This window comes from Arachis stenosperma, chromosome 9 (genome assembly GCF_014773155.1).
Source record: "Arachis stenosperma cultivar V10309 chromosome 9, arast.V10309.gnm1.PFL2, whole genome shotgun sequence".
Taxonomy (NCBI): Eukaryota; Viridiplantae; Streptophyta; class Magnoliopsida; order Fabales; family Fabaceae; genus Arachis; species Arachis stenosperma.
In genome coordinates, this window is record NC_080385.1 from 135,624,616 (window position 1) to 135,640,097 (window position 15,482).

At 32.7% G+C, this 15,482-nt stretch overlaps 1 protein-coding gene across 1 annotated transcript; it reads left to right on the top strand.

Moving 5' to 3' along the window:
• Nucleotides 1-3,879: 3,879 nt before the first annotated feature.
• Nucleotides 3,880-8,775, top strand: LOC130947344 (protein SIEVE ELEMENT OCCLUSION B-like). Its single transcript, XM_057876020.1, has 7 exons — nt 3,880-4,129; nt 4,262-4,354; nt 4,508-4,953; nt 5,166-5,260; nt 5,491-5,621; nt 6,936-7,400; nt 7,982-8,775. Exons 1-7 carry the CDS (start codon nt 3,926-3,928, stop codon nt 8,561-8,563), a joined length of 2,016 nt encoding a protein of 671 aa, XP_057732003.1. The 5' UTR covers nt 3,880-3,925; the 3' UTR covers nt 8,564-8,775.
• The last annotated feature ends 6,707 nt before the right edge of the window (nt 8,776-15,482 follow it).

Consider the following 15,482-nt stretch of genomic DNA (forward strand, 5'->3'; position numbering starts at 1 on the left):
AGTTTATTTGGCATTTGGTGTATAATGATGCTGGATTTATTTTGATGCCTAGCTATTGATTCATCATTGATAAACTTGTTGGATTAAAAATTTATTTTTGGCAGTTCCTTTAAATTGTGTAAAATATAAAAACTGCCTTGTTTTGTTCTTCAAATATTTTTCATCATGTTGTTTTGCTCTGATATCCTAAACAGGAAAATGCTTGAAAAATATTTGGATACTTTTTGTAGTTTGAGCAGTAAATCAGTTTAAGATATCAAATGAGTTTTGATATCAATTAAAACTGCTCATAAATCAAGCATTTAGCATCATGTATAAATATGCTAAATAACATTGTTACTTTAAGCTTGATCCAAATGTTACAGGTTAGTGCTTCCCTTGGTAAAATAGCATACATTAAGGGGGAGCCATGTGACATTTAGAAAGGGGGAGAAATTCAAATTCAAAGGGAGTATTCTTTACTCAATCTTTAAATTTCTTTCCATTTCCATTTTAATAATGTTTGTCATCAAGGGGGAGATTGATGAGTTTGGAAAACTCTTATTTAATTTTGATGATGAACAAACATTATTAAAATGTTTAATTACAAAATTATTAATTTGATCTTAATTTATATTTGCCTAATTAATAATTTTATTGTGCAGATTTTATATTGGGCCGAAAAATGAATTTCTAGCTTAAGCCCAATAACCAGCCTTGTTGCATGCTTTATACTAAGTGGCTGAAATTTTATATTGATGGGCCAAGCTCAATGTTGATTACAACCAAGCCCATGGTTAATTTTTTATGAGAGCTTCCTATGCTTGATCCAAATCCATCAGGAAAGTAAATGTTATTAATTGGGCCAGATTTAATATTTGATGCAACTAAGCCCAATTATATGCAATGCTAATTCCTCATGCATTACCCGAAAACAATGAAGAGGGAAGCCAAATTGTTTTCAACAGATCAAAAAATTCAAACATGTGTTGGATTTCAAATTACACTCAACTATCATTTATTACATGGGAACTATGAGAGAGAAATTGACAAAGTGATTTGATTGCAAGCACCAAGGCTACATGTTTGTCAGTAAAAAGAAAGGGAAATTGATTCACTTTTATCTTTTGTTTCTTAACTACTATTTCTCTTTCCTCTCTCTCATTCATCTCTTTCTTGCTTCTCTTCTTCGGTCTTTGTCCAGTAAACCATGGACGCCGTGCTCATCAACAAAGAAAAAGAAGAAGTTGCATGCATCAAGACCATCAAGCTAATGATGGCAAGAAAACATACTAAAATAAAAATGAGTTGTGGCTGAGATTTTTACCAAATGTGGTTAAATTTGGTGAGGTAATCTCGAGCTCTTCATGCTCAGAAAAGGAAGATGAAGATTCGGCCAGCAAGGGAGATTCTTGAAGCATGGCTTGTCTTTGATTCTGCTCAACCACCACAGGGAGTAGCTAGAGTGGCGAAGTGATGGTTGAGGCAGAGATTGAAGCAGATGAAGTCATCATCATCATGAAGCATCAAGGGCCAGAAATCATCTTGGAGAGGAAGCCAAGGATGGAGTGCCCGGATTGATGAAGAGTGATGATCAAGAAAGGACTAGAAGTAATTGCATGTTGGGTTTTGCATGGTTATCTCTTCTCTCTCTATGTGGCCGAACCGGTTCTGTTTGTTGAAGGAGGAAGAAGTTGGTTCGGTTTTGGCTTCAATGAGTGGAGGCTCCTCTCTTCTATAATAAGGGTGGACAACCACTGTTTGAAGCAAGGAGAAAATTTGAGAGTGCAAGGCACAGAGTTCTCAGAGCTAACTGAGCTAACAGTTTTCTCTTCTCCTTCAATGCTCTCTGTTTTGTAATTTTTCTGTTTAATTTTGTCATGTCTTGAGTCTCATAGAAAAAGGTAAACAAGTGAGGTTTGTATGAAAAAGCCATAGAGCGGAAAAAGGCAGAGAGAGCAAAATTAAAAGAAAAAGCCATAGATGTCTTAGAGGTCCTTTGTTCATCTATGTTGTGTTTCATGATTCTGTGGGAATCCCCTTGTAAGTTGGCTTAGCACTTTACAAGTTGTAATCAGATTGATTATAGTGAAATTCCATCATGTTTGTGATGGAGACTGGATTTAGGCTGCACTGCACTTAGCAGCCGAACCAGGATATAACTGGGTGCAATCTTCTTCTCCTTTCTACTCCATTTCTGTTTTCAAATACACAGGAGCAAAAACCAGAAGTTTCTCGTGCCAAGTGACGAGACAAAAAGAAAAGTCTCGTGGCTAGGGACGAGACAAAACAAAAAGTCTCGTGTGTAGTGAAGAGATAAAAAGAGTAAAAGTTTCCAGAATTAGTCTGACAAGTCAGCAAGTGTTATCAAGCAAAAAGGGGGCTAAGATTCAACCCTCCCTTCTCTTAGCCGCTGAAACCATCAGAAACATCTGCTGAATACTTATTTTGCGACGATTGGCATAACCTCAAACTTTATCAGGCCACCAAATATGACAACTGGACTCTTGTAGAGAATATTGGTCACCCTCTTTAAAATATCAGCCTCTATGCTTTGACAGAGCCCGTATTGTAGTTCTGCAAACGTTATAGTGCACGGAACCACAAACAAAAACATATTTTCACACGCAAAGTTCACTCCCTCATATGTATTTCGTATGACTTCACTGTTGTGGTAAACCACTATATTTGCAGTGCCGTCTATCGCACCAACCTTGGAGAGAAACACCTCTTTCACAATGAAGCAAAATGGTTATGAGCTTCGGTTTTTATAAGTAGAAGACTCGCCTCACAGGTTACGTGTTGCAATACCATCCAACCAGCGTCTGCCACGTGTACAACATGCAGAATGTGTGTTGCCTGCCGTTCTTCCACGTGTAAATCATGCATGATGTATGTTGAACGAATGTGCGCCGCATGTCAAACATGGATAGTGTGTGTTGCATTAGATTTGGACAAGTGTCTAATATATTAGTTGCGTGCTGAGTTAACATGTTACTTACATATTGTACCTGCACCTCTGCAACATTCATCCACTTGTATATACACAAAAAAAACTTTCATGTCCAGCAAAATCATTCATCTTTATTCTATATTAAATTCTTTACCCTCACGGATATGTTGGATCAGCGATACTTTTTAGGAGGTCTATGCTTGGGTAGTGTGAATTTATAATAAATTGCTAGCTATTAGCTATTTTAATTTATCAGAAATTGTTATTCTTGATTTATATATAGATTATTTCTATCATATTTTAATAAATCATATCACAAACACGTTTTAGATTACATCACCATTCTTGAGATCACATGAAAATAATTTGCAGATTTAAATACGGAAAAAATATCAAGTACAATATAAATTTTACAGGTAAAATAAAGTCACACATTGTAAAACATTAACACCTAAACTGAAAATAAGAGAGAAGATTACAAATGATTAACATATAGTATTATTTTATACGAGAATATTAAAAAAATAAAAAAAATCAAAATTTATTTTATTTAATATTTATTAATTATTAATTATTAAATATTTTTATTATTTTCTGTATATATTATCACGTTGATGTGCTATATATACACCCATGATATATAAAAAAAGAATGAAAAAGTATGAAGAGCCAATGAAATATTTATACAATATGTATAATTGAGATTTAGGAAATATTAGAGATATAATCATTAGTATTACCTTTTTTTCATCAATTGAAACTTTTGAAATGAATGGTATCATGATATGGTATTAGAGCTCTACATCCAAAACTTTTTCCCTCAATACACAAGTCTCCACCGAATTGGCCCCTTGAAAATTATCTTAAAAGTAATTTAAAAAGAATAACATATTTTCATCTTATAAATACCATAGGATTTCGGAGTACCATCTACAACAGCAGAACTAAACACCAATTCGTATCATATCTCCGATAATCCCAAAAAACCTTAAAATGTCTGCCACACTAAAATCTCTGCTCCAAATTGGTGGTGGTGAGAATGAGCACAACCCATTAACCATGTCCGATGAGCAAATCTTGGAGCAGATTTACACAACCCATGTCCACACTGACACCAAGTTTGATGTGGACTCACTTTTCACCCTAGTTGAAAACACCCTTAGACGCTCAACACAAATTGTTGACAATGTTGTTCAGGTTTAGATTCATATATTATAATTTATTATTAATTTGTTTTATTGTTTGTTTTATATATGTTCTCTCTTCCATTGTCCTCTTCTCATACTAATTTTGTTATTTTTATAAACGCTTGTAAATAAATTTTTACAGGGTTCCCAAGCAAGCGTGGAGAACATAGATGACAAAACCCCCCAACCCAATTTCAACTCACCACTTTGTACCCTCAAGCAGATTTACTCGGAGGTCATAATCCAAAATTAAACTACTTAATTACAGTATTAACTAAATAAACAGCAAAATAAAAGCTAAAATCTTACTACTTAGTTGGAATTAGATTAAAATATAAAAATATGAAAATATAGTGACCTACTATAATAATTATATACCATGGAACAGATGTCATGCAAGCCACCGGGTGAGGAAATTGCTCACAAGACCACACTAGCCATCCTCAACAAGCTCTCAAACTATGAGTGGGATGCAAAAGCGGTTCTCACTCTCGCCGCCTTTTCTCTCGAATACGGCGAGTTTTGGCTGCTGGCTCAACAGCAGCCAGTAGATCTTTTGGCCAAGTCAATAGCGGTACTGAAAAGAGTACCGCTATTGGCAAGGCCTGCGGCGGTGCAAAAGCACCGGCAAGCCATCATTGAGCTAAACAATTTGGTGAAAACAACATTGCAAGTGATTGAGTTGATCTTTGAGTTGGAGAAGCTCTCCACTTATGATCACAAGGATGTGCCTGATTTGGAGCCTGCCGTTGAGCAAATTCCTGTTGATGTGTATTGGGCCATCATCACCATAGTTGCAATTGTTACTCAGATTGATTGCCTCACCACTGAATCGTAAGTAATTATTTATTTTAATTAATTACCTAAACCCCACCAAACTCTAATAAACTCTAATTCTATTGACAAGAAGACTAGTTGCATGCAATTTAATTAGCACATGGATATAATTTATGATAAATAAATATAGGTAATACCTGATGGTCACACTTTATAGGACAAGATTTGATTTATTTTTTTCCTATTGGTTTATATGTTGATTTCTTTAGAGAGCACAAACAAGAATTGTCCCACTATGGTCAAAAGATCAATATCATCCTCAGCAAATTGAGGAAGCAAATCACGCTGTGCAGACAGCAGATAAGTAAGTATACCAATACCACATATAACGATTATTTTTCATTTTTTTAAGATTTTTCTTAGAATTAACATTAAAAGTAAAATTTCTTTTATTATCTTTTAAAATATTCCAATTCCATACAATATCTTAAGCTGAATTCACTCTTTTTAGGAGGGAAAAAGGATTATTATTGGAGCTGTGAATAAGAAGCAAATTAGGTGATTTATATGTTGTTCTTGTATCTTTAATTTCAGATGAGGCAAAATACATCCAATCGCTGAGGAAAATGTTCAAAACCCCCACTGAAATAACAGAGGTGATTAAGTTCCTGATTTTCGCAAACGATGCCCCACAGCCACTGTTTGATGGTGCCACCAAGACTACGGTTAGTAGTTTTATCATCTTTATGTATATTTAAAAAAAATGTTAAGTGGTTGTTCTTATTATGATTGTCTTATATTTAAATTAATATAAAAACTTCTTTTACTTTTTCTAATAAAATATTAATTTCTAGCATTTTTATTTATTTTTAATATTAAAAGTAATTGATAAAAAATATAAAAATTAATTTACGGAACAAAGTGTAAACATTAGTTCTTATTTATGGATTGTTCTCTCCTAGCCTCCTACACATAAAAGAGTTACCCCTCTTTAAATTTGTCGTACGTACCAAATGATGAGCGTTTAAATTTTATAGTGGAATTTTATGTTTATAGAAAATAAATTTTTGGTACTCATAAATTACAAGTATTAATAACATTGAATATGTAACAAAAATATTTTATAATGGATTCATAAATGGTCCGCCCGAGTTTTACACAAGTATTCCTTAAGAAAATGTGTGACAGCTTTAAGTCTATGTGTATGTAAAACTATGTATATGTATAATAGCAAAATTTTTTCCTTAATTCTTTGATGCGATGGAAAAGTGACGTGGATGGACGAGTTGCTTCATCTCGGTGAAAATGACCATACATGTCACTGGGTCAAAAGTTATTCGATCCAAAATTATTAGGTTAATTCCCGTACTCTAAAATCAACGCACTTAAAATTGAGTTTGACCCCACTTATGAATAAAGTAGCCATGATAACAATAACGCCAAAAAAGTCAATAGAGTGAGTATAAAGCAAAAGTATATATTTCTTTACTGCCCCCTCCCCCTAAAATATAAGGTGTACCTCCTTATTATAGTTTCTTACTTTATTATCTTTAAATTTTTATATGAATATCAATGATGATTGTATAATAATTTAATAAATATTCACATACATGCTGTTAGATAATTAATGTTAATATCTTTTCTTAATTTTGTATTTATATTTTTATGTTAATATTATTATTATATTAATTTTTTGCAATGTATGGTATATAATTGGACATAAATGATGTTTTCTTGTTATTTTATATTTATATCCTTACCTTTGTATTACTTAGGCTTTATTATATAGTATATACACATATCATATCCTGTGGCATACACTCATATACTCTAAATAGGTAAAGTTCATTATCCTATACGGTGTAGAAAAAATAAATAACCTTCAGAAGAGACCAGAAAACTAGATATTTCTAGAGATTACAAACGTAAATTCCTCCAGCACACTGGACACAATTATTGCGCATATCCTTGCTTTTTTTTTTATCCTTAATTAGTTTTTATTATTCATCAATATAATTAATTTGTTGCGATATGTATAGGTTGACATCAGTGAGCTAAAAAAGAAGAACGTGTACCTGTTCATCTCCACTCTAGACATCACCGAAGAAGAAATTTCAATACTCAAACCCGTTTATGATTATTCAATCAAAACCAACGACCAATACAAGATTGTGTGGATTCCAATTGTGGAGGAGTGGAATGAGCAGGCACGCAAGAAATTTGATTCTCTAAAAATCAAGATGCCATGGTTAGTGGTGCAACAATTTGGAACCATAACAGGGTACAAGTACATTAAAGAAGAATGGCAATTCAAGAAGAAGCCCATGGTTGTTGTGTTAAGCACTCAATCAAAGGTGCTTCACACAAACGCATTCCATTTGATTCATGCTTATGGAATCAAAGCATTCCCCTTTACAAAATCCGATGAAGAGAGGATTCACAACGAAGTTCATTGGGTTAACTCTGTTGTTTCCAACACTAGGAACCCCATCCTAGAATCTTGGGTAAGTGTACATGCTTCATGTATACACACAATCCATTAGAATATTTCCAATTTGATTAATTAATTACAAATCATGCTGTATTTACATAAAACATTAACCAACACATAAGTTATTCGTATAAAATATATACTAAAAATAAATTAAATAATATATATTTATATATAAATATATAATGACTAATTTAATAATTTTTTTACATCATATTTTTTATTAACTAATTAAAACTTTTATCCATTCATTATTTTGTCTTTTAAATCTAAACACTATTTGACATTAGAATTAGCTTTAAAAAGCTATTTTTTTAAAATAATAACATAGAAGAATTTTTATTGAGTTCAATTAAGAATTTAATTTTTTAATTAATATCAATTAATTTTTTAAAAATTATTTCTTACTTTAAATTTTTAATTTTTAAATCCTAAATATTAACTCCAAACTCTAAATCCTCCACAAAATAAGAATTAAAAAAAATAATTTTATAATTAAAACTAAATTAATAATAAAAAATAAAAAATTAGTTACTTATTCTGATTTTTTTAATAATTTTTTTTTAATGACAAAGACACTCTTATGAAAAGCAGATCAAAGAGCAAAAGTACATATTCTTCTATGGAGGCAAAGACAAAGAGTGGATCCAAGAGTTCACAAAATACGCAAGCGCCCTCACAAACGACGCCACCATAAAGCAAGCAAACATCACCATCGAACTCTTCAACGTTGAGAAAGAAGACAAGAACTTCCTAAGCCGCTTTTGGAGCGGCATAGAAAGCTTGTTCGTGACCAAGGCTCACAAGACCGTCGATGATGCGGTAACCAAAGAAGTGCAGAAGATGCTCTCTTACAAGAACGAGACTGGGTGGGCCCTACTCAGCAAAGGGTCCTCCGTGGTCCTCAGTGGCCACGGGAGCACCATATTGAAGACCGTTGCGGAGTTTGAGAAGTGGAAGGAGGTTGTGGTGAAGAAAGGGTTTGAGTTCTCGTTTAAGGAGTATCATGAGAAGATAGTGCGCACTACTCATAGATGCTCCCACCTTGAGATTCCTAACGTCGCCGGCAAGTTGCCGGAGACTATAAAGTGCCCTGATTGCCCCAACACTATGGAGATTTACATCAGTTACAAGTGCTGCCACAATGGGAGTACCACTACCAATGCTATTCACTAGAGAGAAAGAGAGAAAGAGACTCATCAAGATAATGATTGCGTGGTTTTGATTTGTGGGTGTTAACTACTATATGATAGAGGTTTGAGTTACTGCTATATGATGATCACTCATCAGATGAAATAAAAGTTACGGGTTCTCTGTGTGAGTTTGCTATCTTAGATGCATGTAATCTCTTTCTGGGTATTAATTAATTAAATTATGGCTCATTCAAATGTTTATTGTCTTCCACAAATTTTAACTTTAAATTAATTAACATGTCAGATAAAATTTAGCTAAAATAGAACTAAAGATTATAAGTTATGTACCCTTTAAAAAACACCTAAACTACGCTAAACTGTAGGCTAATATCTAAGTTCATTCACCCGGAGGAAAAAAGTCACCACAAAAAGTTAAAAAAGAAAATGTTTCTCACTTCTCATGATGAAAAAGTAAACTAAAAAAAAAATAAAAGAGCAATATCGCTATGTGACACTATGGCAATATGACACAGATGAAGTCACACAAAAAAGGTAATAATAAATAAAATAAAATGACACAAATGAAATGAAAGCGATTATATACGAATTTCACAAAATTAATTGAGAATAAAGTCAATAAACTATTTATGATTCACGGGTTGGGTGCATTATTAATTATTATTGATGAAAGATTTTAATTTTAGAAGATTGACCAATCATATCATTTCGTACAAAGTGACAGACACTCCTTTCCTTCCTATGATTTTTAAGGTTTATGCTATTATATTAATGTTTTAATGTTATGTCAAGAAGTTAACAGGGCTGCTACACATCTATATAACCATATAACTATATAGGCCAAAGCTTGTTTTAAGCGCATTAAATGCAGAGTGAGACATACGTGCCACACAAAAACGTTTCGTTTTTCCATTTGCGCTTTATTATGAACGAACGTTATATCTTCAATACGAAATCAATACCCCAAAATACTCACTCTCTTCGAATCTATCTGAATATCACTCAAACTTTAATCACATTATTTGCAGAAACCACTACTACAAACGAATCGGAAGAAGATTTCGCAAGCAACAACCAGAAATAAACGAAAACAGCAACAAAGACTACAAAAGGTATGCGAAAACTACTGTTCATTTAAAATCTTGCAATGTCGCGTTTTGCCTAGTCTCATTTCAGTTTTACTGGTTTGATTTGCTTCGTTTAGTAGATTGAACTATTGTGAATGATTTTTACAGTATAAGTAGGGCTTTAAGATATAGTTGCTTGTTCTTATTGGCTTGGATAGTTTAATTAGAGCTCTGTTACTATCTTCAGTAATTATTTTTCATTGAAGAACACTATTCTTGTTGATTAAAAATTGATAATGATTTATTAACAACATAAATATTTTTCGGTTACGTGGCCTTTGTGATTTTGATTCTGTGCATGAAGGATTTTCAGTTCGGTGGGTTGTTGATGTATTGAATGAGTTTTGTTTAAAACAATTCACATTAGAGACAACTCTTTCACTTTGATAATACATATTACTATAATAGTATGGAGATACATGCTTGTGGTTGTTGATAATCCGTCTGGCCTTTAAGATATACATGCTTGTGGTTGTTGATGTATTGAATGAGTTTTGTTTAGAACAATTCACATTAAAGACAACTCTTTCACTTTGATAATCCATACTACTGTAATAGTATTTTTGTTGATTGAAAGCTGATCATCATTTATTAACCACATGAACATTTTTCGGTTCGGTAGCCTTTTTTATTTTGGTTCTATGCATGAGGGATTTTCGGTTCGGTGGGTTGTGGTATTCTAATTGACTTGTTTAACATACACATGCTTGTGGTTGTTGATGTATTGAATGAGTTTTGTTTAGGACATTTTACATTAGAGACAACTCTTTCACATTGATAAACCATACTACTATAATAGTATTTTTGTTGATTGAAAGCTGATCATCATTTATTAACCACATGAACATTTTTTGGTTCGATAGTCTTTTTGATTTTGGTTCTGTGCATGAGGAATTTTCGGTTTGGTGGGTTGTGGCATTCTAATTGACTTGTTTAACATACAGATGCTTGTGGTTGTTAATGTATTGAATGAGTTTTGTTTAGGACAATTTACATTAGAGACAACTCTTTCACTTTGATAAGCCATACTACTGCAATAGTATTTTTGTTGATTGAAAGCTGATCATCATTTATTAGCCACATGAATATTTTTCGATTCGGTAGCTATTTTTATTTTGGTTCTGTGCATGAGGGATTTTCGGTTTGGTGGGTTGTGGCATTCTAATTGACTTGTTTAACATATACATGCTTGTGGTTGTTGATATATTGAATGAAATATTGACCAAAATTTTTTATTACAGCAAAACACAACAAGAATATGACAACAATGAAAGAGAAGGCACATTATAATGTAAGCAGATTAAATATATTTATCCACTTTTATTTGAATAATATCTATTTTGTATTATATATTATATCCTCACATTCTGTTTTAAAACTTGCAGAAAACTCACTATTGCAGATGTCAAATAAAGGCAATAACAACAGTGTACAGAAAAATGAGTCAAGAAAAGAAAGATATTGTGGAACAAATGGGATTTGGTCGTCTGGCACATGTGCCAGAAATGAACGTCTCTAATACACTGTTGGTAGAATTGCTTGATCGGTTTGATATAGAGGAGGATGCCTGAAAACTCTACAGGGGATAAAAAATATAACTCCTCGGAAGGTAACAGCTACCCTTGGCATAAACAATGGAGGTAATATATTTTCCACTTACTGCTTATTTTTAGTTCATTGGTGTCCAGATAATTAAACTGGCCGTTTTTTGTCTTATTTTTGCTATTAAAATATTGTAAGAAATCTTTTTTCTGAAAAGGTTGATTACAACAAGCTGAATCCAGCAGACAAGGAATATGCTGAATATGAGTGTAGAAGGGGAGGAGAACCAGAAATAATTCAAGAGAACTTTTATTGTCTTCATACAAAAGTGCTTTTTGCTCCTCACAACGATAAGTGTGGCCTCCTTAATCCACAAGCCACCGATCTTTCATTTGGATAACATTAGGGAATGAGATTGGGCAAAGCATGTTCTCAACTTCTTAATGAAAGGAGTTGAAAACAAGAGAGTGGGGAACAAACAGTCTATTGATGCCTGTGTTTTTGTATTAATGTTGATATACTTCTATTAAACAAGGTTCCCCCGCCCATTTGCACCTGATGCTCCCCCTGCACCATGTGTGACCTATTGGACAAGGGAAAAAATCATCGAATGAATTTCATCCGAAACAACACAACCATTGGTAAGTACTATACTAAAATTCCCAAAAATTTTGCTTTGAAATACTTTTAGGTTATAATTAAATTATTTGTCCTACTTGCAATTGTTAGTTTTGTTCATTTGAATGTTTATGCATTAAGAAACATTTTTCTTGATGAATAAAGAGTTGTTAATTACTTTTTGCCATATGAATATTTTTCGATTCGGTAGGATTACTTTATTCGGTTCACCAAATTGTTAATTTGTTATTTTGATGATTAATTAATTGAGACCTTGTTTCTGTTTTAGGGACTTCTGTACAAAAAGCAAAAAAGAAAGAAAAAATAAAAATAAGTAACTTGGAGAAAAAAGAAAAAGAAAATAAAATAAAAAAGAAAAATGTTAAGACGGATTCTTCTTCAGAAGAGGAAAGACTTTCCAAATATGAATCCGAAAGCAGTAAGTTTAATTTTCATATCAATTTCATTTAATTTGTATTTGCTTCAATTTGTTCTTATGCACTCGTTCCTATGTATTGCAGAGAAGAAGAAATAAAAAAATTACAACAAAAAAGAAAACAACCATTGAAGGTGGTTAAAAAAAAACAAAGCATGTGCCTATAGATTCAGAGAGCACAAGCGAATCTGAAAACGAGTAAGTATATTTGTTGATTGCATATATATATATATATATATATATATATATATATATATATATATATATATATATTTTTCGGTTCGGTGGGCTTCTATGTTTTGGTTTAGCAGTTTAATTTTTTTCTGTTTAACTTCATCGTTAGTGTCTTGTCTCTGGTATAAATTCAATGTGTTTATCTGTTTTACAGAGAAAATAAAACTGAGAAAACACCCATAATAAAAAGAAGAAAACAACTAGAAAGAGTGGCAAAAACACCAACCCAACCTGAGAATGAGTAAGTTTCTCGAATCATATTTTCTTTTACTGATACTTAGATTTTAGGTTTCCTGATACTTATTTATGAACTTTCAGAACTGAACAAGAAAAAGACAATGCTGCCGAAAAAAGAAAACAAGCATTGGAGATAATAAAGGAGAAAGGATCAAAGAAAAAAATGATGGAGCTCAGTCAACAAACATTGCTCCGGATCAGTTTGACTCTCAACAAGGACAAAATGATTTCTCTCAGATGTAAGATTCAGTTTATTATTCCCGAATTCTTTTTATTACTTGGCTTACTTTTGCTACAACCTTTTCTAATTCCTCTAGATTCAATTACTAATATTTATTTATATTGCTTAGGGTGCCAACTGTAAATATTGATAGTGAGCAAGTCTTACAGACACAAGGAAGCTCTACACCTTCTGTAGATGCTACAAGCAATACCAGGTAAATTGGTTCACTGCATATTGTATTTTCGGTTCGGCGGTTGTCCAAAAATGAATTTAATGTCTTTCTAGACCTCTGCTTTTAATCTTGGTTTCTAATTTTAATTTGTTATTTTTTTAGGAAAAATACCCTGGAAACCCCGGTCAAATATTTTAGAAAAAAAAAAATTTTCCCAAGAAAGACATCTAAAACTCCACAAGTGTAAGTTAAAAATATTTATGTTACTCTTTTAAATTTAGTTAATAATTTTTGTTTAATTAATCAAAAGGAAATTGTGTTTAAATGTCACTAGAGCTACACCTGAATTTGAAGTACAAATCGTTGAGTTTCAATAACAAACTCATTCTGAACCTTTGGAAATGTGAGTGTTTCAATGTGGCAATTTCTATTTTTCAAAACAAATTCTAATTATTCTAATTATTCAAAATTAACATTATTTTTGTTTACATTTCTTAGACCTCCTCTTGCATTGTCTCTTTCAAGTTCAGTTCAGGAAGAGTTGATAAAGGATGACTTCATCTATGTCCCTCCACAAGAGGAAACACAACAAACATCTAATAATGAGTAAGTTAATAAATATTTATTCACCACATAAATCTTGTTCAACGTTTACTGCTTATATAATTCACCACAAGAGGAAACTAGAAATGAATTCAACATGTTCTTATTTTTGGACTCTCTTTTGCTTATTACAGCTACCCTCAAGAAGCTGAAAAGCAGGGTGTTACAGTATCTCTTACGAGTTCTGTAATTGAAGACTTAATGAAAGATGACTATGTGTATGAAGTTTCTAATAAAGAATAAGTTTCACAGAAAAATTCTTTTTATTAATTTTAATAGTTGTTATTGAACTGTTTTCTATTTAATGCAACAGCCCTGCAAAAGAACAAGAACAACAAGCCCAAGAACCAACGGTGTAACAATAATCAGAACAAGAAGCACCTGTTAATGTGTAAGCATTAAATTCTTTAATATCACTTTGGTTTGATATAATTTCGGTTCACTGTATGTGTAGATTTTGGTTCAGTATAAGTTTAGTTTTTGGTTCACTATAATGATTAGTGTAATTTCTGTCAAATATCATTATTAAATATGATAATAGTTTGGGATAATTATAGAAATGTTTACTGTTTAATCAAGCAGACCTCTGGAATAGTTGTGCGAAGAACCAACAGAGCAACAATCCAAACAAGAAGCACCTGTTGATGTGTAAGTTTTACTGCTTATATAAATATCAATAATGTTTATTGCTTATACATGGTTTACTTATGGTTCGGTTGAAACCAGAAATGAATTCAATGTGTTGTTGTCTTTGGACTCTCTTCTGTTTCTTATAGCTGCCCTCCAGAACCCAACAAGCAGGGTGTTACGGGGTCTATTACAAGCTCTGTTATTGAACAGTTTTTTAAGGATGTCGATGTCTATCAAGTTTCTGATGAAGAACAATCCAAAGAACCTCCGGTGGCACGACAATTAGAAAAAGAAACTCTAATCTTGTCATTATTTGACAGGTATGTTACTTGCTTTTCTTTAATATCATTTGAGCGGATAATTTATACGCTTTTTGGCATTCTTTTTAGGTAGTTTTTAGTAGGATCTAGCTACTTTTTGGGATGTTTTTATTAGTTTTAATGAAAAATTTATATTTCTGGACTTTACTATGAGTTTGTGTTTTTTTTTTGTAATTTTAGGTATTTTCTGGCTGAAATTGAGGGACCTGAGCAAAAATCTTATTCAGAGGCTGACAAAGGATTGCTGATGCTGTTGGATTCTGACCTCCCTGCACTCAAAGTAGATTTTCTGGAGCTACAGAACTCTAAATGGCGCGATCTCAATTGCGTTGGAAAGTATACATCCAGGGATTTTCAGCAATATATAATAGTCTATACTTTGCTCGAGTTTTGACGACGCAAACTGGCGTTCAAACGCCCTTTCTATGACCTATTCTGAAGTCAAAACGCCAGAACTGGCATAAAAGTTGGAGTTAAACACCCAAACGGGCACCAAAACTGGCGTTTAACTCCAAGAGAAGCCTCTACACGTGTAAAGCTCAGTGCTCAACCCAAGCACACACCAAGTGGGCCCGAAAGTGAATTTCTACATTATTTACCTATTTCTGTAAACCTTAGTAGCTAGTTTCATTATAAATAGGACCTTTTACTATTGTATTTTCATCTTTGGAACATCTTGGAATCTTGGCATCTATCTTTGATCAGTTTATGCGATCTTAGACATTGGGGGCTGGCCTCATGGCCATGCCTGGACCTTCATTACTTATGTATTTTCAACGGTGGAGTTTCTACACACCATAGA

Bases quoted from the DNA above. Each gene is read 5' to 3' on its own strand.
- LOC130947344 (XM_057876020.1), top strand. From the start codon at position 3,926: ATGTCTGCCACACTAAAATCTCTGCTCCAAATTGGTGGTGGTGAGAAT. The intron at 5,622-6,935 runs GTTAGTAGTTTT...CGATATGTATAG, and splicing joins ATGGTGCCACCAAGACTACG to GTTGACATCAGTGAGCTAAA. The intron at 7,401-7,981 runs GTAAGTGTACAT...TATGAAAAGCAG, and splicing joins ACCCCATCCTAGAATCTTGG to ATCAAAGAGCAAAAGTACAT.